Source organism: Crocuta crocuta, unplaced genomic scaffold, assembly GCF_008692635.1.
Source record: "Crocuta crocuta isolate KB4526 unplaced genomic scaffold, BGI_CrCroc_1.0 scaffold260, whole genome shotgun sequence".
Classification (NCBI taxonomy): domain Eukaryota; kingdom Metazoa; phylum Chordata; class Mammalia; order Carnivora; family Hyaenidae; genus Crocuta; species Crocuta crocuta.
In genome coordinates this window covers 4,748,315-4,767,838 of record NW_027527525.1, presented here as the reverse complement: position 1 = coordinate 4,767,838, position 19,524 = coordinate 4,748,315, and the positions used below count along the sequence as shown (strand labels likewise).

Below are 19,524 nucleotides of genomic sequence, written 5' to 3'. Positions count from 1 at the left end.
GGGGGCGGGGGGGGAGGGGGGGAAGGGGAAGCAAAAAAATTATCTGGTAATACAGGGGTTCTTAAAGCTCAGCCTTACCCAACAAGATCGTATTCTTTGATAGTTAATTTGTTGCCATGGAGAGAACTGAAAATCAACTTAATTTTTTCTTCTGCTGGGGGTGATAAAGAAAACAAATGTGGAGACACTCTGGGGTGTAGACACAGGCACTGCAAAGTGAGGGGCACTAATAGTTGACTTCTCTTCAGAATGCTGAGTCTCGGGCTGTGCACTGATGGAAGGGCCTGAAGGGACTCCGCATCACCAGCTGGTCCCTTGCCTTGTTTCTGTACATGCTTAACCCTCTCTCCCCTCATCTGGTCACCTTAAGGTTCAGCCCCTAAGGATATCCTGTTCTTCAACGTGAATGTGAGCAAGTTTCCTATTTCTGCTTCACCTATTTGCCAAGGGCATGCAGAGTGGCAACTTTATTTGCATAAGAAAAAAAAAGCACGAAGCAAATACAACTGCCAGAATATATACATTGTTGTAGAAAAGCGAAGTTCTATAAAAAGTAAAAAAACAAAAAACCAAACAAAACATCCCCTACCCCATCCCAGGAATATTTGACAATGAACTCATTAAGTCCTGAGATTTCCTTTCTTCGACACAGCTACCTGCTGATATTTGCCTCGCAAGATCCCCAGGGGTATGGAGCAAGTGTAGGATGAACTCACAGTACTTCTTTTCCCTGTGATTGGAACTCCAGGCTTTATCTTGTCATCCTCGAAAGAAGTGCTAGCTTAGGTCGACTGAATTTTGATGTTGGATGAAAAGAAAACAAAGCCCCTCCACTCATCCTCTGTCATAAGGAACAGCAGCTGGAAACACATTTAACTGATATGTAAAACCTGTTTTACAAGCTTTTATCAGCACTCTGGCTCCGACCAGTCCACAGATAATGCTTATCCATGAAGATATTCCAGGAAGCCCAGACAAGCCAAGAAGTTAAACAGGAATAAGAAAGTCTTCACAGCTATTGGGTGACTAATTCTATCTTTTCTGCGGTAGGACTTCCTCTGGGACTGTTTTTAATTGGTCTTGCGTTGCCCTGAATGAGCTATAACACGGAAGGGAGAAAGGCAAGGGCGCTGTGGGGCTGTTCTAGAAAAGAGGCAACTCCGTAGAAGTGCTTATTTGCCTAAAAAGGAAGTGTCTGAAACATGATGAGGACTGCTGCCAGTATCCCTTTCCTATTTAAGCCACTTTCACGTGATGAAAAACCAAGAAAAACAGACACTGCCTACTGGACAATGCACTTTGTCAGAGAGGGCATTGCATACTTTCCGAGGTAGACTATTGTGTGATATATTCGCAAGATAAGGCCCTATGCCCACAGGGTTTAAGATGGGTGGTGCTTCCTTTGCCTTTTTAAAACAAACCCCCAAAAATCAAAACCAAAGCGCAGGGACTTTTCATATGTAATGAAGTTTTCTTCTTCGCTTCCTTTCTTTAAGCAAATTTTCACATTGTAAACAGAGAGTGTTCTATCTTGTATTCGAGTTCTGCCCTTTTCTTCCACATCCCTAGGGAACTACAAAGGCGTTTTAATGAACATCCATTTTCACCGATGAAACTGAATTCCTGCCCTTATAGTCTTGCCGGCAAATAGTTAGGGAAAAAGTTTATTTACAGTCTTTCTGCTTTTCCATACCAATCCTAATGAGAAGTCCATAGTCTTAAATCCCCAGCCAGCAACTCCATCTCTCCAACATCCTCTCAGTGACTTATCTCAGAAGTTTTGAGCCAGCATTTCAAATGTACACTATTTACAAACGAAGTGTCCAAACTCCGTATTCCCAAGAATCCGATCAGCCGGGGAACCCGTCTGAAGTCACGTGCTGGGATTTAGAACTTGAACAAGTTGATAAAGTCCTGGGGTGAAAGGGAGACGGAGCAGCTCTCTGGGTTATTGGCTGTACACGGGTGGTCAGTGCCCTGGAAAGGAACATCAAGGTTAGGGTTAAGTTCCCCGAAGCATCTCACTGGCTTGTTAGCACCGTGAGTCATTGCCAAACCTCAAAGCAACATTCCTCTGTCAAGAATGCTGTAAGTCATGCAAAAACTAAAGAGCTGTGTGTGTGTGTGTGTGCGCGCGCGCGCACACGCACGCCTGTGCACAAAAAGACAGGAGAATTTGCAGGTGGGTGGGATGCACAGAAAAAAATATATAAATATACATATGTAAAAATAAAATATATATGTAAGGAGGTAGAGGAAATGAAGGTCTTTGAAAGTTTTTCTCCCCGGGCACTGACTCAGTTTCCCTAAACCTTCAGCTGAGGGCTGCGGAAGTGAAGAGCAGGAAAGGAACAAAAAAGGCGTGGGCAGTGTTGCTGGCTCCTAGGGGCTGGGCTGGCGGGGTGGAGGGTGGGGGGTTCTGTGGCAGCCACGGGAGACACATACCTTCCAGGAGAGAATGTGACAGTGTCTGCAAAGCTGAAGGGTATCTCCGTACTGCTCTTTCCGTGGGTAACATCGCACAAGTTTAAAATACATCTTCTTCCAATCCAGCTGTCCTTTGTCCGACAAAATTAATCGCTTGCGAATCTAAATTGCAAACAAATACAGATAGTTGCAGGAGAGTTCATCAGGAAGATGGCTTGTGGTTTTGTGGTTCTGAAAAAGTTCAGTTCCCGCCCTCCTTCCTCTTTCATCTGTGTCCTGCAATTGCCAGGGGAAAAAAATAGCCAAGATATAAAAAGGGACCTTCTGAGTTCTACCCAGTTAAATGTTACCAGTCTTTAAAAGAAACAGGTGGATGGTGACATGTTACTAGTGACCTCTACTCAATTATATTTGGATGGTCCTTTAAAGTTTAGGTGATTTCCATAAACACCTTCAGTCTTTAGTTCACTGTACACTTGAGTGATTATTTCCAGGGAGATCCAGTGACTGCTTGGCACAGTGGCTCTATTTTAGATCTAAATATTAGTGGCTTCATGAACAGAACTTGTTGAACTCGCACTTCTATATAAAGAAGTTGGGAAAAAAATAATCTGAGGCAAAATGAGGAGGCGAAACAGGCCTCCTCTGGTGTCAGAAGGCCCCTGTTCAAATTCAAATGCAAGGCCGGTTTCCTCACCTCGAGAGCCATTCCCCTAGTTTGGACAGGTCACTTAGCCACCTGGGTCCGAGTCCCCTCATCTGTTTAAAGTGAACATAATGATACCTACTCCACCCTGGATCCTTAGACTGAAATGAAATAATATCTGTAAAAAGTACATTAGCTATAAAATATCATGAAAATAAGTTACTTTTGTAAGTTACTTTGTTATAGAAAAGGAGGATTGATGCCACTTTATGAACTTTAAAAAATATTTATTTTTAAGAGAGAGAGAGAGAATGAATGCAGAGGAGGGGCAGAGAGAGAGAGGGAGAGAGAGAATCCTAAGCAGGCTCCTTGCCACCAGTACAGAGCCTGGGGCCGAGCTCGATCCCACAAACTGTGAGATCAGGACATGAGCCCAAATCAAGAGTAGGACACTTAACTGACTGCATCACCCAGGCGCCCCACTTTATGAACTTTTTAAAGCAAATTGGAAAGTGTGCATATAGGTTAAGAATGTAAGTTGGGGGCGCCTGAGTGGCTCAGTAGGTTCAGCATCTGGCTTCGGTTCAAGTTATGATCTCGTGGTTTGTGGGTTTGAGCCCCACGTTGGGCTCTGTGCTGACAGCTCAGTGCCTGGAGCTTGTTTCGGATTCTGTGTCTCCCTCTCTCTCTGCTTCTCCTCGGCTTGCTTGCTGTCTCTCTCTCAAAAATAAATAAACATTTTTAAAAAATGTAAGTTTTTTTTTCCTCATCAAAATCATCTTAAGGGAAACCTTCACGTACATGATTTAGGAACTCCCTGTACTGCTGCCTTCCAGTCGGCGGGGAAGCCCTGGAGGGTGGGCACCCATGCCTCAAGTGTGAGAATAATGCCAAGGACATCTTGGGGGGGGTGGACAGAGAAGGGAGAGAAGGCAGGCCTGCCCGCGGGCCCCCTGACCTGCCGCTCAGAGAAGTGGTATTGGCAGAGCTTCTTCCACAGCAGACGGTCCTCGCTGAGCACGTGCAGGTCAGGGGCCACCTGGCCCAGGCTGACCAGGTCCCGCCCGTCGCTCAGCCTCTGCATGATGTTCAGTTGTAAGCACAAAGGCAGGTCGGTGAAGGTGAGGCCCTTGAAGGCAGGCTGTGGGGGAGACGGATGATGTTAAGCTGTGGGCCGTGGGGCCGAGGGCAGCAGATCACCAGGTGACACCCTGCAAGGATGCAGCTGTCCCCTCGCCCTCCACCCTGAAGCTGGTTGACTGATGAGTGATCAGAAGCAGCAATTCTCCCTGCCCTACATGCAGGCCCCATGGTCGAGACCCACAGAACAGCCCCGAACAACTCGAGCTGAACTGTGCTGGAGGGATTGCCCTGAGGCTCACAACACTTTATACTTTTAATGATCCTCCAAAAGGCATGGCACATGTTGGAATCCTGTGCTCCACTCAGTTCACTCGATGACGAGATTCGAGATTCTTCGCTACCTTCTTCAAGGGTGGGGTGCCTGGGACAGAGCGCTACCTGCCCCTGCTACCTGAGCTGGCCCGGTCGGTCACCGCCCCTCCTGCCCACCCACCTCTCTCAGCGGGCTTCCTCACCTGCGCCTGAACATGCTGCCCATGGGCCCCGCTCTCCCCAGGCCTCTCTGCCTGTCCCCATGTTGCTCTTCCTCAGATCCAGTGTCTGCCTATTTCCTCTGAAAGGCCCTTCTGCTCTATGAGTACCCCCGGCCTCTTTCATTGCATCTTCCTGGAACTCCTGTGATCTCTCTTGGGTACTTTTGGGACCAGTGCCTCTTTGTCATGTAATGCAAACATTTCCCCCAAAGAAAGCTTAATGGAATATTCCTGCTGGAATGTACGCTCCATGGAGGCAGGACTTTTTGCCTTTTTTCATTGGTGTGTCCTCTGTGCCTAGCATAGAGTAGGCACCCAATAAATACCTGAGGGATGAATGAAACCTTAAATAATTAAGGAGGTAAAAAAAAAACAAAACACCCAGCAACGAAAAGACCCTGTGCCTGTGTGTATGTATGCATGTGTGCGCACTTCGGGAATGGCTGGTCCAGAACCTTTTGACCTAAGTGCCATCGTGCCTTCCATCCATTAGAGCATCTCTATTCAACCCAGGGCTCCATGGAACATTTAAAAAACTCTGTGTGGATAATATATAGGCAATTAATCAGAAACCTCTATTATAAGCCTGAACTTGTATTTAATTTTATATTTATTGTTTAAATTTTGATGGGCTTATGTTATCCCATCNAAGGCGGGGGAGAGGGGGCAGTTCTAATCTCATATCCCTTGCAGACTAGCCCAGCACAAACCACCTCTTTTGAGGGCTTTCTGTGGCCTGGCACTGGAGTTGGAATGGGTTCCTTAGGCTGGCACGATACTCAGAAACATAAGCAAATAATTATAGAACAACATGTTAAGCGCTAACCAGGAAGTAAGCACAGAGTGCTCTGGGAATAGTCTGTATGGAAGAGGCCTCAGTAGTATTTGCTGATATGTCTTGAACAGCATCTGGATGCTGCCATTTGGATACGAAGTCAGCACAAACCACCCAAAATTGTGGTTCTTTGTCCTTCTCATGCTAGACCTGGGTGTGCTCTTGATTTTGGACTACAAACATTTTTAGCTCAGTGCTCTGTCATGTCTGGGGGGGGGGGTCAAGGGGGAAAAACAGAGGATGAAGATGCCCTTCCTTAGCTCAAAGGGAAGTATCTTGTTAATGGGTATCGAGTCCCCTCCTCAAATTTTTAGGGAACTACTCTGTTCAAGGGGCATCAAAGCCCCCCCCCAAGATTCCAAGGGGTGTGCAGTCTTATCAACTCCCACCCGTGTCCCTTGCCAAGCAGGGCAGGTGTGTAGAGGGAAGGTCGGAAGTGGCGGGGCCTTGGGAAGTTGGGACTATGGAGAAGAATGGCAGGTGACATGGGAGATACACAGAATAGACAAGCAGCAGATCTGGATCCCAGGGGCCCTTGGGAATTCTAGGTCTGTTTCCCCACATCCAACATGAATTGGCTTAGAAGACTCTGAAGATCCCTTCCAGCCCCAACAATCTCAGATTTGGATCAGCTTCGGCCTCTTAACTCATCAGAAGTGTCTATGACTTGACAATTTAAATTGTTCAGGCTGCTGGGCTGAACTTTCAATTGTTTGCAAAATTCAGGACTTTGCCGGGCTGCTGAAGGCTTTAGACCTATTTGTCATTTATCATCTGCTGGTGATCATGTGAGCTCATAAAACTGCCATGAAATTTTCTTTTTGTTTTCAGCACTTCAAAGCGTCTACTTTTTTGGTTAAAACTCTCAGGCCAATTATTACATGAACTCCTATTAAAGTCTACTTGGCAGAGTTCACTCTCAAATTTTCAAACCTGAACTTTTCCAAAATCCTTGCCCAGACCCCATGCCGAGCCCTTACTCCTGATAAATGGTTAACTGCTTGCATGCCTTCTTCTTTTTGAATGTAAACATATAAAAGAAAAATAAGTCACTCTTGCTCCTCCAATCAAGCATTTGGCTAAGATCATTTTAGGGGCGCCTGGGTGGCTCAGTTGGTTAAGTGTCTGACTTCAGCTCAGGTCATGATCTTGTGGTTGGTTGAGTTCGAGCCCCGCATCGAGCTCTGTGCTGACAGCTCACAGCCTGGAGCCTGCTTTAGATTCTGTGTTTTCCTCTCTCTCTGCCCCTCCCCCACTCATTCTCTCTCTCTAAAAAATAAATAAATATTGAAAATAAAATCCTTTTATGGCCATACTGCCCTCTATATGTTCCAAAACATTGCCTTGCCCACAGCACGCTGTCATTCTATTTGACTGTCTCTGATCCAAACCAGTTCTCTTTGTTTTTTTTCCCCTTCATCCTTTATTCTATTAATTATTTTTGCCAAACAGCATTGGCTCCATGTAATTACAGATGAAATTTTGAAGGGAAACAAGATTATATGGCAGGAAGATAGCACTAGAACTTTGGCAAATAGAAAGCAATTACTATAAATGTCACCTTAACATTTTTGTGTAATAACATACTTCTCTTTGGTCCAAACTGTTAAAAAAAAAAAAAGTCGGCTTTAAAATACATCCACACTAAAGTAATGAAGTCCCTTCTCTCTTTCCTCTAGAGAGTTGGGCATTTGTGTGACACGCTCTTTAGGGCTCCATGGGTTCCCATCACTGCTCTCAAAATACTGTAGCTCAGAGCGAGAAGGGCTGGGAAGGGGGGCATAGGGGAGCAGAGTGTATGGGTAGAGGTCCAGTTTCTGTAGACAGGCTTGGGGTTCAGTCCCCATACAGCTACATCTGACCTGTATCGAGGCACCAGCCAGACTATTCTTAACTACTCAGCCTATTTTTCTCATTTATAAAATGAGGAAAAGCATATCTTATCGTGTTGCCAGGCAGGGTGGAAGAGATAATGCACAGAAGTACTTAGCACAGTGCCAGTGAAAATGAGCTATCGTAAAGACCCCTACTTACAATTATTAATTAATACAATGTGAAAGACTTGGAAGAATGCCTGCCGAAGAGGGAGTCCTTAGTAATAATAAGAGCTGACACATTTAAAGACTTACTACATGTCAGGCACTGTTCCAAGTACTTTCTATAGGTTATTGAATCCTATGCTAGGGCTAGGAGATAGGCATTACTGCCCTTATTTTCCAAATGAAGCCCAAAGAGGCTAACTCGCCCCAAATCCTGCAGTTAGTAAATGCTCATCCTCATCCCTAACCCAGGGCAGTATTTTCCATCTGTAGTCCACCAAACACTGCACGAGTTATTTCAGGCAGGTGGTGGAGGACTTTCTGATTCATTCGTCTCAGATTTACTGCCCACCTTCTGCTCTGAGCAAGGCAGAGGGCATAGAGAGGGGGCAAGATGGCGTCTTTCCCTGCGGCACTCAGAGGCCAGTGGATAGAGGCAGGGAGGTAGGATCAGGCAGGAGATAATTTCAGATGGCAAGAACTGATCTGAAGAAGGTGAGGGGAGAGTGGTTTCCGTGATCAGTTGGTCTGGGGAGGCAGGACCAAGCTTCATAGGGTAGGGAATAGCTTGGTCTGGCTGGAGAGCCAGGAGCAGAGGGGTGAGTAAGATGAACTTCAGTGTTTGATCTGTCCTGCATGGGACTGCACTGAATTTAAAAGGTTTGCAAAAAGCTGAATCATGGAAGAAACAGTTGGAAGAAAGCTGGATTGAGAAGTTTGAAAACCTCTGATGTTAGGAAAGCTTTGCCATGTGAGGACTAGAGAGCCCCGGTTCTGGCCTAAGTCACCGGGCTTCTCTGGCCCCCACTCCCCTCTCACCCCATGAAGGGTTATAGCAACTACAATGGCTACCTTCCCAGAGTGTCCGTGGGTCCATTAAGGGGGTGGTTCTAGGTAACTAAGCTCATGGAGGTGCAAAGTATGTCAGTGGCTGTGGCCCAGGGGGCTCCTATCGTGTGGACAGAGGGAACAGAGGCAATCTCTGAGCAAGGGTGATCGTCTAAACAGTGTCCAAAGTTGCCTGGGGGAAGATGCCCTTGAGACAAATGGGACCTGCTCACTTAGATCATTGGCTAGGCTAATTCTCTCCTGGGCTTAGACCAAAAAAAAAAAAGTTATTAAGTCCAGGATACACAAAATACCAGAAATCAGGTAGAGGGTGTAAATGAGTTTTCTGGGAGAGATAAGCTGGGAATCTGGATCTCAAGTTCACGTTGTCAAACTATACCCACACCTGAGAGAAGGGATTGAGGTAAACTATTAGAATGAATGAGGTAAATGTTTGGAAGATACTCTCTTAAAATAGTCAAATAATTGAGATAGCTTTTGAAAGATTATCTGGGATTGAGCCCTGGGTGTGTGTGTGTGTGTGTGTGTGTGTGTGTGTGTGTGTGTGTGTAAGTGTGGGAGTTGTAGCCTAAGTGACTCTAAGGAAGTCACATAATTCTGAGGCTTCTAATTATTCCCTTTGTTTCAGAGTTTGGGAAACTAAGGCATGGAGAGGGTGTTAACCGCAAAGTCAAGGACGCTACATTTTGGAAACTTCATATAGTAAAGTAATTATTTAAAAGTGGTCAGACAGGTTTTTTCATGTTACTGTCTCCAGAGAGGGGGCAGACCCGACATTTATCAGCTTGGGTCCCGGAACCACTTAAAACAGTGCGGTCAGTGATTAGATACGCGAGTGGAGCGCTACGTGAGCTGTCTAAGTGTGCCTGTCCATTAGCGAGCCTTCGAGATTACAGCAGTGCTGTTCTCACATTTTTTTGTGCGCCTTAGTCCTGATGCTCCATCCAAGAGCTGAGGACCAAGTTATTTTCTAAAAGTCAAAAAATACTACTTACAGTAGTTTAGCTGTAATACAGGGATTTTTTTGTAGTTGTTTTTGCTTTGTTTTTTGCTTCGGATGAGAATTACTCTTCTCTTTTCCTTCGTGTATGTTCATAGTCTTTAACCAAAGGCTCTCTTGTCATAACTATTCACTGGAACTAGAATTTTCCAAGCCACTGCCATTATAGCTCTATTATATCCAAGGCAGCATTCCTAGAGCTGTAAGGGACACTTTCTTTAAGAGGAAATGGGCAGAGAGGAGAGATTTCCCCCAACCCCCAATCCGAGTCTCCAGTTTTCCTACCCTGTTTCAATTCACACACTTTGATCCTGTTTTGCCAAGTTCTTCTTCCTCCCTTTATTGGGAAGTTTCAGCCCACTCCCAGCACCCGGTAGAAAGCATCAGATCAGAACAGTTCAGACTCTTCATCTCCAGAGTGGATTTAAAGCCCCGGGGAGGCCGCCCGGCCTTGCCGTGGAGGAACCGACTAGCGTCTTTCCTGCTGGAAGGAAGCCAGGGCGCCCCTGCTTACCCTGGTGATTTGGACATTGTTCAGCTGCTGCTGCCAGTGGAGAATGGTCTCCATTCGGTACACCCACATGTTGATGTTCCCGACCAGCACAGACTTGCCGACTCTTTGGACCAGTGTACATAAGGACGTGTAGAGGGTCTGGAGTAGCTCCCTTATTAGCCTGATGTTTTGCTGGTCTTCGAGGACTGGAGTGGGGAAGAAAAAAGTATGAACAGTTACGATACCGGAACACTGCATATTTTATAAGCGGGCCTTTCTTCTCGATTCTGCTCATGTTACATGGGCACTGCCTCCGGGGACGTGGTTTTCTTTCTCACTGTTATTTATTCTACACTTGGCCAAGCTTCTACACTTGAGGTTACTGGGTAGAGTTTCCATTATCTAGGTCCCTCTTTGTTCTCGTCTCCCTATTTTTCGACAAAGACTCTTTCTCCCTTCACTGTTTTGCCAGCACCAATGGCTCACCTGACCTGAAGGCAGTTTCCTTTGCCCAGCAGTGACGTCCTGCCCAGCAAGTGGTCAGCAGTCAGGAACGTGAGTTCTGATTCCTGTCTGGCTCAGTCTTTGTGTGATTATGGATAAATTGCTCTTTCTTATGGGCCTTAGTTTCCCTCTATGTACACGACTCAGATGAGCTAAAGATCTGAAGTTTCTTTTAGATCATATAGTCTATGAATCGATTCTGCCTTAAACATAGCTCAATTTTCTAGGAATTTGGAATCCAGAGGCTTGGGTAGTCAAGGTTGGGATGTGTGCCTACATTGAAAAGTTAGAGAGGCTTATAGCAGGGCAAATGGATACTCCTAATAAAAGGATGGGAGGGTGACGGTATCTCCCCTGGTGATGAACATGAGTGACACTCCTTTCTGAACTGGAATTTGGCATCCCTGAAGTGCATCTGGAGTCATTCATTTACACCCACTCACTCTTCCTTAAATCTAATGACAGGTCCACCCTATTGGAAAATCTATCTGCCCATCCCCATCTCTATAAAAAGGAGAGAGAGAGAGAGAGAGAGAGAGAGAGAACTCACCTTTCAGTACCACTTTTTCCAAAATGTTCATGAAGTTCTTTTGGGCGATGCCACTCAAGGATGTGAGCTGTGACTTTGCTATCAGTTCCAACAGCTGTGGATAAAAATAGAAGTTGCCAGGCTTAGAACACAGAGACATTTTTCTCCTCTAATCTTTGCTTCTGGGTCACATGACACATAGATACAGACCGACAGGGAGAGATAGATGGCAGGCGGGCCCACAATGCAATAAAAAGCAGATGCTCAAAGGGAAAGACAAATGGGGGGTAATTCAAAACCCAGGAATCAGGCTGAATATTTAATTGCTTTTTTTTCTTTTCAATATAAAGAGTTTGGCTTCAGCCAGGGTGAATTCATTCTGCCTGTCCTACTTCAGCAAGTGAGGCTGAGGAACTCTAAAGGGAACAAAACCTCCAATGACCTGCAAATGTTGGAGTCCTACACAATCACTCCCAGCAAGAGTTTTTCTTCCCCTACACTGGCACCAACTGCTCTCAGGACACATTAAAGCTCATGGTCGGCAAGTGCGCACTTTCCAAGGAAGGAGCATTTCTTATCCAGAAATCTCCTGCTCGTGCATCATTCAGTAAAAATGTCTGTTAATTAGAATCTTCCACTGCACTTAAATTCCTGTTGAAAGAGGCCAATCACAGGAAAAGAGAGGAATTCAGGGTTGTATAGTATATATACATAGTTCTGCTTAGAGGCTAGGATCCTTGTAGCTCCTAACCTTGGGTTCAAATCTTGATTTGACCACCTATTAGCCCTGTGGCTGTGGGCAAGTTACTAAATTTCTTGGTGCTCCAGTTTCATCATCCATACTAATAATACTCAGAGTCCTCAAGACTGTTGAGAGCTCTGAATGAGGGAATCCACATAAAGCGCAGTGCCCGGCACAGATTAGGTGGAAAATAAAGGTTGGTGTTTATTGAAAGAGTGTATCCCAATCTCACTACCACCGTTATCACCAAACAAAAAGAGATAAAGGTAATAATTTAAGTTGGTGCATCCCTAGTCTGGTCTTCCTTTGGTAGCAAAATTCTTTACAGATGTGGCAATATTTTTTTAAAAAATCTATTAAAAATTCTATTGTTGAAAAATGAGCCTTAAGACTGGAAGGGCATCTTAGAGATCATGTAGTTCAACCCACATAACAGATGAGCAAAGTGAGGCTCAAGAGACTAAGTCTTATCAACTTAGGGAGAGCAGGGAGAGGGCTTGGCAGAGACCTCAACACACCTGATGCTCTCACAGAGTTAGCAAACAAAAGAAGTTGATGTAAAGTGAAAAGAATTTTCCCAGCGCCCAGCAGGCCCCCCAACTAACTCACCTTAGACTCAGAACCAAGACCCCTCTTTTACACTTAAGCTTGAATTTCTGCTCCTAGGAAACTTTTCAAGAAGAGTTTCATCTCCTGGCCAGGGCCCAACCCAACTTCACTTTGGGTCAATAAACACCGAGTGTGACACTGTGCTTGAGCATTGGAGCCAAGGTTGAGGGAACTAGCAAAGTGACATTCTAAAAATTAGGCTGCAGAGGAGAACTGAAACTTCTGGATCAAAGCCCTAGGCAGTTCAAAGAACCTCCGCTTCCAGGACATTTGTTTCCCGGGGCCCCTTCGGAGCCTGTCAAACCGCATACAGACTTTTAATTTCCTGAACATAATTTTACTTTTAAGTAAAACAAAACAAAACAAAACAAAACCAAAACCAAAAGAACCAAAAAATAAAAAATAAAAAACCAGAACACCCCCAAATCTTTTCCTGCCTGGCTTCTGTGTCTCTCACACATGCAGGGAGAAGGAGGTGAGGCGAGGCGGAGGCTGGTTCATTAAGATTAGTACTGGTGACCCAAGGATGGAAGTCAGGAGCTGATCTAGTGCCCACTGAGAGAGGAAAGAAGTCAGTACGTGCATAGAGGCCGCGTCCATGGGTGGTGACCACACTGGATGACCTCTGCTTGTCTGGTTCAGCTCTGTCACCAACTAGCACGTGATCAAGAGAGGAGTGACAAATGGCACCAGGGGACTGGCCAGGCCTTGCATTTATCTCCCTGACCAACAACACGCAGATTGAGAAGCCCAGCCTGAAGGTCTGTTAATACCCTCTGCCTCACATGACCAGCATAAAGCAAGATGAAAGAAAACAAAAGCCTTGAGTGGCTCTTGAAGGGCAGTTAGCTGAGCACTGTGACTCATCGTGCGTGGGGGTGGAGGTGGGGGGTAGGCAGAGCTCTGCCTGAAATCCATCCAAAACCCAGATTCCACGTGACTCCCATCTCTTGAGGGTGTCAGTTTTAATCTTGTCTAAAAACACACCAATCACAGGGAGAAGGAAACTCTCAAGGCGATGACTATGCATCTGAGGGAAAACAAAAAGCCCTTTGGTCAGATTGAGATAATGTCTGACTAAGAAGGAGGAGGAATACGGCAACAAAAATTTCTCAATCGACATCAGAATGACATGTCAACTACCCTATGTTTAACCTTATCTCAAGAGAAAGTCCCTCTTTCCACTGCCAGGCAGTTGTGGGGTCAGGAGGAAAAAAACCCTGAAATGGGAGCAGACCCAGCTTCTCTAGTTGGGTGACTGCTACAACTATATTTCGTTAGCAAGTATTTTCTGAGTGCCCACTCTGTCCTAGCATTGCGGCAGGTGACGATGATATGATGATAGGGCCACATGATGGCTACACTCATGGAGTTTACTGCCTAGTCTGTGGCATAAGTCACTGAACCTCTCAGAACCCATTTTCTTCATTTCTAAAATGGAACAAAAAAACTACCTACTTTACAGGGTTGTTATAAGAGTTAAACAGATCTGTGTAAAAACCCATCCTAAATACCAAATTCAAGGCATTATTGCTATTATAAGATATTATTTCTTCCTATTCCAGACCCCAGTCTTTTAGTGAAGTTTACAGCCAATATCAAGGTTTAGCAGCTTTCTGTAAAGGGCCAGAGAGTAAATATTTTGGGCTTTAGGCTATAGGCTCTTGGTCACAACTACTCAGTTTAGCAGTTATAGTGCAAAGCAGCCTTAGGCAATGCATAAATGAATAGATGTGGCTGTGTTCCAATAAAACTTCATTTACCAAAACAGGTGGGGGCCAGATTTGGTCATTGGGCCATAGTTAGCCAACTTCTGATATATATCACAAAGTTTAAGATTTATATTAAGATATATAAATCACTCCAGATACCCAGACTGCCTACGCAGCAATGATACCATGGAATAAATGAATGAATGAATGAATGAATATCTATATCAGAGAGAGTATTTACAGGGAGGGCTGAGGGCATCAGAGTCATACTTTGTGCCTCAGTTTCTCCATCTGTAAACTATGCATAATAATAATACCCACTTCAGAGTTGCAATGAAGATGGACTGTGTTCATAAAGCATTCAGAATAATGTCTGGTACAAAGAATATACTCAAATTATTATCATTAGTCTTTATCATGATACAGAGAATATCACTAGGTAAAATTAATGCCAGGGAGGGCATAGTGAATTAGTAAAGTACAGATGGTTTAAAGACCTTTAGAATCCTTGTATTTCAATTTTATGTACTGTCAGCCAAATGCTTAGATGGTTTCAAATTTTAATATTCCTTTCTGTCATTTTTATTATGTTTGTGATATATTTAATAGCTCCCTATCTGTTGATGAACGTTAATGTTGATACATTTTATGACTTACATAGTCGCATCTACTGTGAGGTCTTATTTTGCTAACAATAAGTGGGGCTTTCTTACATAGCTGCACTAAGCACTTCACATGTATGATCTTGCTTAGTCTTCAATGGTAACCTGAGGAGTTAGGCTCTCCATTTGAAAAAGAGGACACTGTGGCTCAGGGAAGTTAAGTCAAGCACCTAAAGTGACACCAGCAGTAGAAAGTGGGGGAGCCAGGACTCCAGCCAGACGTGTCTTAACAGAAAACATGTTAAGGGCTTCAGCTTTTCAGGGTCGATCAAATTTGCATCTACAGCCAAACTTTAAAACTAGCAGCAGTATCATGTATTGTTATATTCTGGGAGACAGAGTCTGGAAATGCCATATCAATATTACATTGTGACAGGTGATCAGCTTTTACCATTAAGGGAGAAATAATCCACAGAAAGTGTTAAGAACATGATTGGGATGGAGCCATTGCTTTGGGTAAACCATTTAGGTCTACTTTCCACATCACCAGAGCTCTGCAGGCCCCACACCGGTAGGTAGTATGGTGTGGAACCAGTGGTAAAGAGGACAGAATTGATTAATTTTACTTCTGTGTTAAGAGAGCTGTGTGCCGGGGCACCTGGGTGGCTCAGTCGGTTAAGTGTCTGACTTTGGCTCAGGTCATAATCTCACAGTTTATGGGTTCGTGCCCTGCGTCCGGCTCTGTGCTGACAGCTAGCTCTGAGCCTGGAGCCTGTTTCAGATTCTGCATCTCCCTCTCTCTTTGACCCTCCCCTGCTCACGCTGTCTCTCTTTCAGAAATAAATTAAAAAAAAAAAAAAAAAAAAAGAGCGAGACAGCTGTGTGCTGAGGGGAGCAAGACTATATCTAGCAATTTCTTTACCAAGATGACTTGGCCAGCTGGATTCTTTACCCCTGGCCACAAGAGAGCAAAGGAAAATGTCCTGTTTGGAAAGGGCTCTTTCTTTTCGGCTGGGCAAATTTTAGCCCAGGTTCTAGTAATCTGCGTTGTGCTTAAGGAGAGGCAGAGGGTAAAGGGGAGGAGGAGGAGGAGGCAGAGGCGGTGGAGGAGGAAGAGGAGGAGCAAGGCGGCTCTCAGACTCCTCCTGAATTCCACGGTATCACTGCTGCGTGGGCAGTCCGGGTATCCGGAGTGATTTGCAGTGACTGGTTGTGCAGTAACCGGAATGGTTCTGGGCTACCGGAGGAAGGGATGGTGGTCACTGCATGCCGAAACCACATCCTGCCCTTCAGCTTTGGCTCAATGCTAGTTTTGGAGACGTTGAGTAGGAGAAAAATCTAGTTGCAAGCAATATCGTAGAGCAAATCTTGGTGCGGATACAACTGCAGTTTGAAGTGGCTTGTGGAACATGAATGGGCAGAAGAGAGATTCCCCTCCTATCTCACTTATCAAAGAAAGAGCAGGGTTCTTATCTTCTCTCACCTTCGGTTCATCATAGCATTCGTACTTTATTTTTTTTTAAAGCNACCCACGAACCGCGAGATCATGACCTAAGCGAAAGTCGGACGCTTAACCGACTAAGCCACCCAGGCACCCCATAGCATTCATACTTTAAACATTCAACTTATGTCACTTCTCTGCTTGAAACCCTCAAACAGCTTCCCTTAGAAGAGAATCTAACCTCCTTTTCGTGACTGGTAAGGTCCTCCCTGATCTGGCCTGTGCCCCTCCTCCAACTTCATTTTGCACAGGCATTTCCCCAACTCATTCTGTTCTAGCCACAAGGCCCGTCTTTGGTTTCCTGAACAGGCTCAGCTCAGTCCCACCTCCCAGCCTTTGCCATTGTCTCACAGCGTCACGTGCTGGCTGTGACCCACCCCTCAGGTCTCATTCAGATATCACCTGCTCAGCGAGGCCTTCCGTGACCCCCATCTATGGAAACCTCCCAGTCACCATTTTTATCTTACTGTGATAAAATGGTTCCATTGACACCTCTCTGAAATGATCTTGTTTCCTTACTTGTTGACTGTATCACTGGGATATGAACCTCAAGACAGCAGGGGTTGTTTTGTTTACCAATCACTGTACCCCCAGCCTGGCACGTGGTAGGCAGTCAACCAGTATTTGTTTTCTAACACTTTTGTCTTTTAGAACCAATGAGTGTTGTAGCTGCAAGGGACCTGGGAAAGAGTATACCCAAATTCCTCCTCCTTAGATGAGGAGGCTCATGATGCTCAAATGACACAATCACGGTCAATGAGAGATGGTCTGGACTGTCAGGCTAGAATTCATATGGGGTCTGGTCCCAGACAGATGCTTCAGGAGTATATTATTTATAGTGCAAATAGATCACACTTTCCAGGAAGGCAAGCAGCTGAGATCTAGAGGAACACTAAATAATTTGGGCTTCAGAAGCACCAACAGAAGCAGTGGCTTCCCTGCGTGTTTGTTTCAGACAAAACCACATGGAGGTTAACAGTAAGGCTGCTGGTCAAGCTTACTCTATCTTGCATAGATTTTTGTTAAGAACATAACTTCTCTCGGGGCGCCTGGGTGGCTTAGTCAGTTAAGCGTCCGACTTTCGCTTAGGTCATGATCTCGCGGTTCGTGGGTTTGGGCCCCACGTCGGGCTCTGTGCTGACTGCCATCTCAGAGCCTGGAGCCTGTTTCAGAGTCTGTGTCTCCCTCTCTCTCTGACCCTCCCCTGCTCACGCTGTCTCTCTCTCTCTCTCTCTCTCCTAGAAATAAATAAAAATATTAAAAAAAAAAAAGAACATAACTTCTCTCTAAATTCTTCCATCTCCTATGACTGTGGGCTCTGAAGTTTGAATTATAGGTCTGATTGAAAAACATGCCCCAGGGCTATCAGAGGCAGGAAAGAAGCTTCCAGAAGCCCCTGCCATTTCTCATGTGTTCAATACCCAAGCTGGGTACCTATCAGAAGATTAGGTCTTTTGCAAGAAACCTTTGGTTACCTCAGGCAGTGCCTCTCCTTGTACCGAGTGCCATGTACTTTCACGACCCTTATTTATTCAGTGGATAACACAGATTAAAAACCTGGAAAGTTTTGTCCTGACTTTGAGCTTAAACACTGACAGGTTGGAAGAGGGAACATTTCAGCTACATTAATTATCTTCAGGCATGTCAAGATCAGGTAAATATTATTTGCAAGTGAAACATCTCTCTGACTGAGAGTGTTAAAATCCTAAGAAGGAGGGCCAAGTTTACACAAATTAATTGTATTTTCATCTGAGAGAAACTTGCCTGTCTTCTATCCATCCCAGATATTTTTTAACCTGCAGTGGTGCCCTGGTCCCTGTTTGCATCAATCTGAGCAGCTCTGTTTGCCTCAATCATCCTGCTTTTAGATTGGGCTTCCCATCTACTCTGGCACTCCTCACTTCCACCCTCTGATTCCATGAGGCTGGATGTCACATCGCCCTGGGCCCCTGGGTGACCAGCACTCCCTTCTACTTCCATTCTTTCCTCCTCTCCAGTTTTCTACTCACACCACTCGTCCCTGCAAAGCCTTCTTCCTGCCTCAGCACCTAGCTAACTCCTGGAAGGACTGGTTCTTCAGCCTCAGATTCTACCTCTTCAAACAGGCTGTCTCTGGTGGCCCCTCCTCCAGTCTCCAAGACCAGACCAAAACCCAATCTGCCACTTCAGTGGTGGTACCTTGTCCCCCAAGTAGCCCAGAAGATCCAGGTCTTCACTGATTCTCAAGTGGCTATGGCAGCACTAGGTAGATGTTATGGGTTTCATTCAGAAATACCTATTTAGGAATTTGAAAGCATTCACCGGAAGCAGTCTGTGATCTATGGGGACCTAGCAGAGGGATGCTGTCAACTCCTTGCCTTTTGAGCTCCTCTGTCTGTGGACTAGAGGGGCCTTCTGATCCTAGCTTTCAGTTCCTGAAAACAAACCTTACCCTCAACCAGAGCACTTGGAGTACGGTGTCCAATGCTAAGTCTGCTGAACTGGCATTTAAAACTCAGCTCCCCTGTGCATGTTAGCATGTCCTCTGCATAGTAAGCACCTGATGATGTAGAAATTAGACAGAATTTCTGTATATTTCTGGGCCCATGGTGGGATAGGTTTAGATTCTGAGTTCTCAAAAAAAAATTGATCTTGAGGTCTTCAAAGTGGGATGGGAAAGGAAATCTGGCAGAAAAAGTATAAAATGTCAACTTTCCATTGTGTTTCATCTTTAATCTCTATTATCTATTTCTATCATCTTTCTCTTTGTGTGTTTTCTAATGCCTGTAATTAGGACCCTAAAGATGAGGATATTAATGGCAACAACAGAGTCTCATCGAGTGCTATCCACGTACCAGGCCCTGTTGGAAAGCATTTAAATTTAGTTTTAATTCCCTGAGCAACATGATGGGACAGATACCGTTATTAGCACTTTTTATAGGGATGTGACTCACAGATGAATTTATGAATGTACGCAAACTGAGAGTACATGCTTACGTTATTCCTTTAGGAGTCCATGCTCAAAAACACCACTGTTTTGGTTGGCCAGTCCTCATTTTTTCAGGTGCCCCCCCCTTCTGTAGGTACCCTTCTACTTCTGAATGTATCCCATTACTTCTGTGGGTTACATAGGCACCCCTATTTCTTCAGGTAGCTCCCCCACTTCTGTTTGTGAGTGTTTCCCACTTCTCTGGGCACTCAGACATCTGCTTGCCTGAATGCTTATTAGGACTGAAAACCAGGAATTCTAAGCGACACAGACTTTCTCCTGTAAAATCCCTGACAGCCTAATCAGCATTCACTGAAGGACCCACCCTGTGCCCTCAAATGTTAATACCCTGCAGTGGATTCTCACAATTCCAACCATTTCTGCGAGTCATTTTCAAATAGGCTCATGGCTCTGTTCTTTTTTTTTTTTTAAATATTTTTATTTTTTTATTT

The 19,524-nt window shown here is 45.0% G+C and overlaps 1 protein-coding gene across 1 annotated transcript in view; it reads right to left on the bottom strand.

Moving 5' to 3' along the window:
* Positions 1–452: 452 nt before the first annotated feature.
* The window catches only part of FBXO32 (F-box protein 32), a 32,309-nt gene continuing 13,237 nt past the window's right edge, over positions 453–19,524 (bottom strand). The window contains exons 5-9 of the mRNA XM_077764412.1: positions 10,960–11,053; positions 9,927–10,111; positions 4,032–4,214; positions 2,446–2,589; positions 453–1,977 (exon numbers count right to left, since the gene is read on the bottom strand). Of these exons, the coding sequence (XP_077620538.1) occupies positions 1,888–1,977; positions 2,446–2,589; positions 4,032–4,214; positions 9,927–10,111; positions 10,960–11,053 (696 nt within the window). The 3' untranslated portion in view covers positions 453–1,887. The remainder of the gene's footprint in view (positions 1,978–2,445; positions 2,590–4,031; positions 4,215–9,926; positions 10,112–10,959; positions 11,054–19,524) is intronic.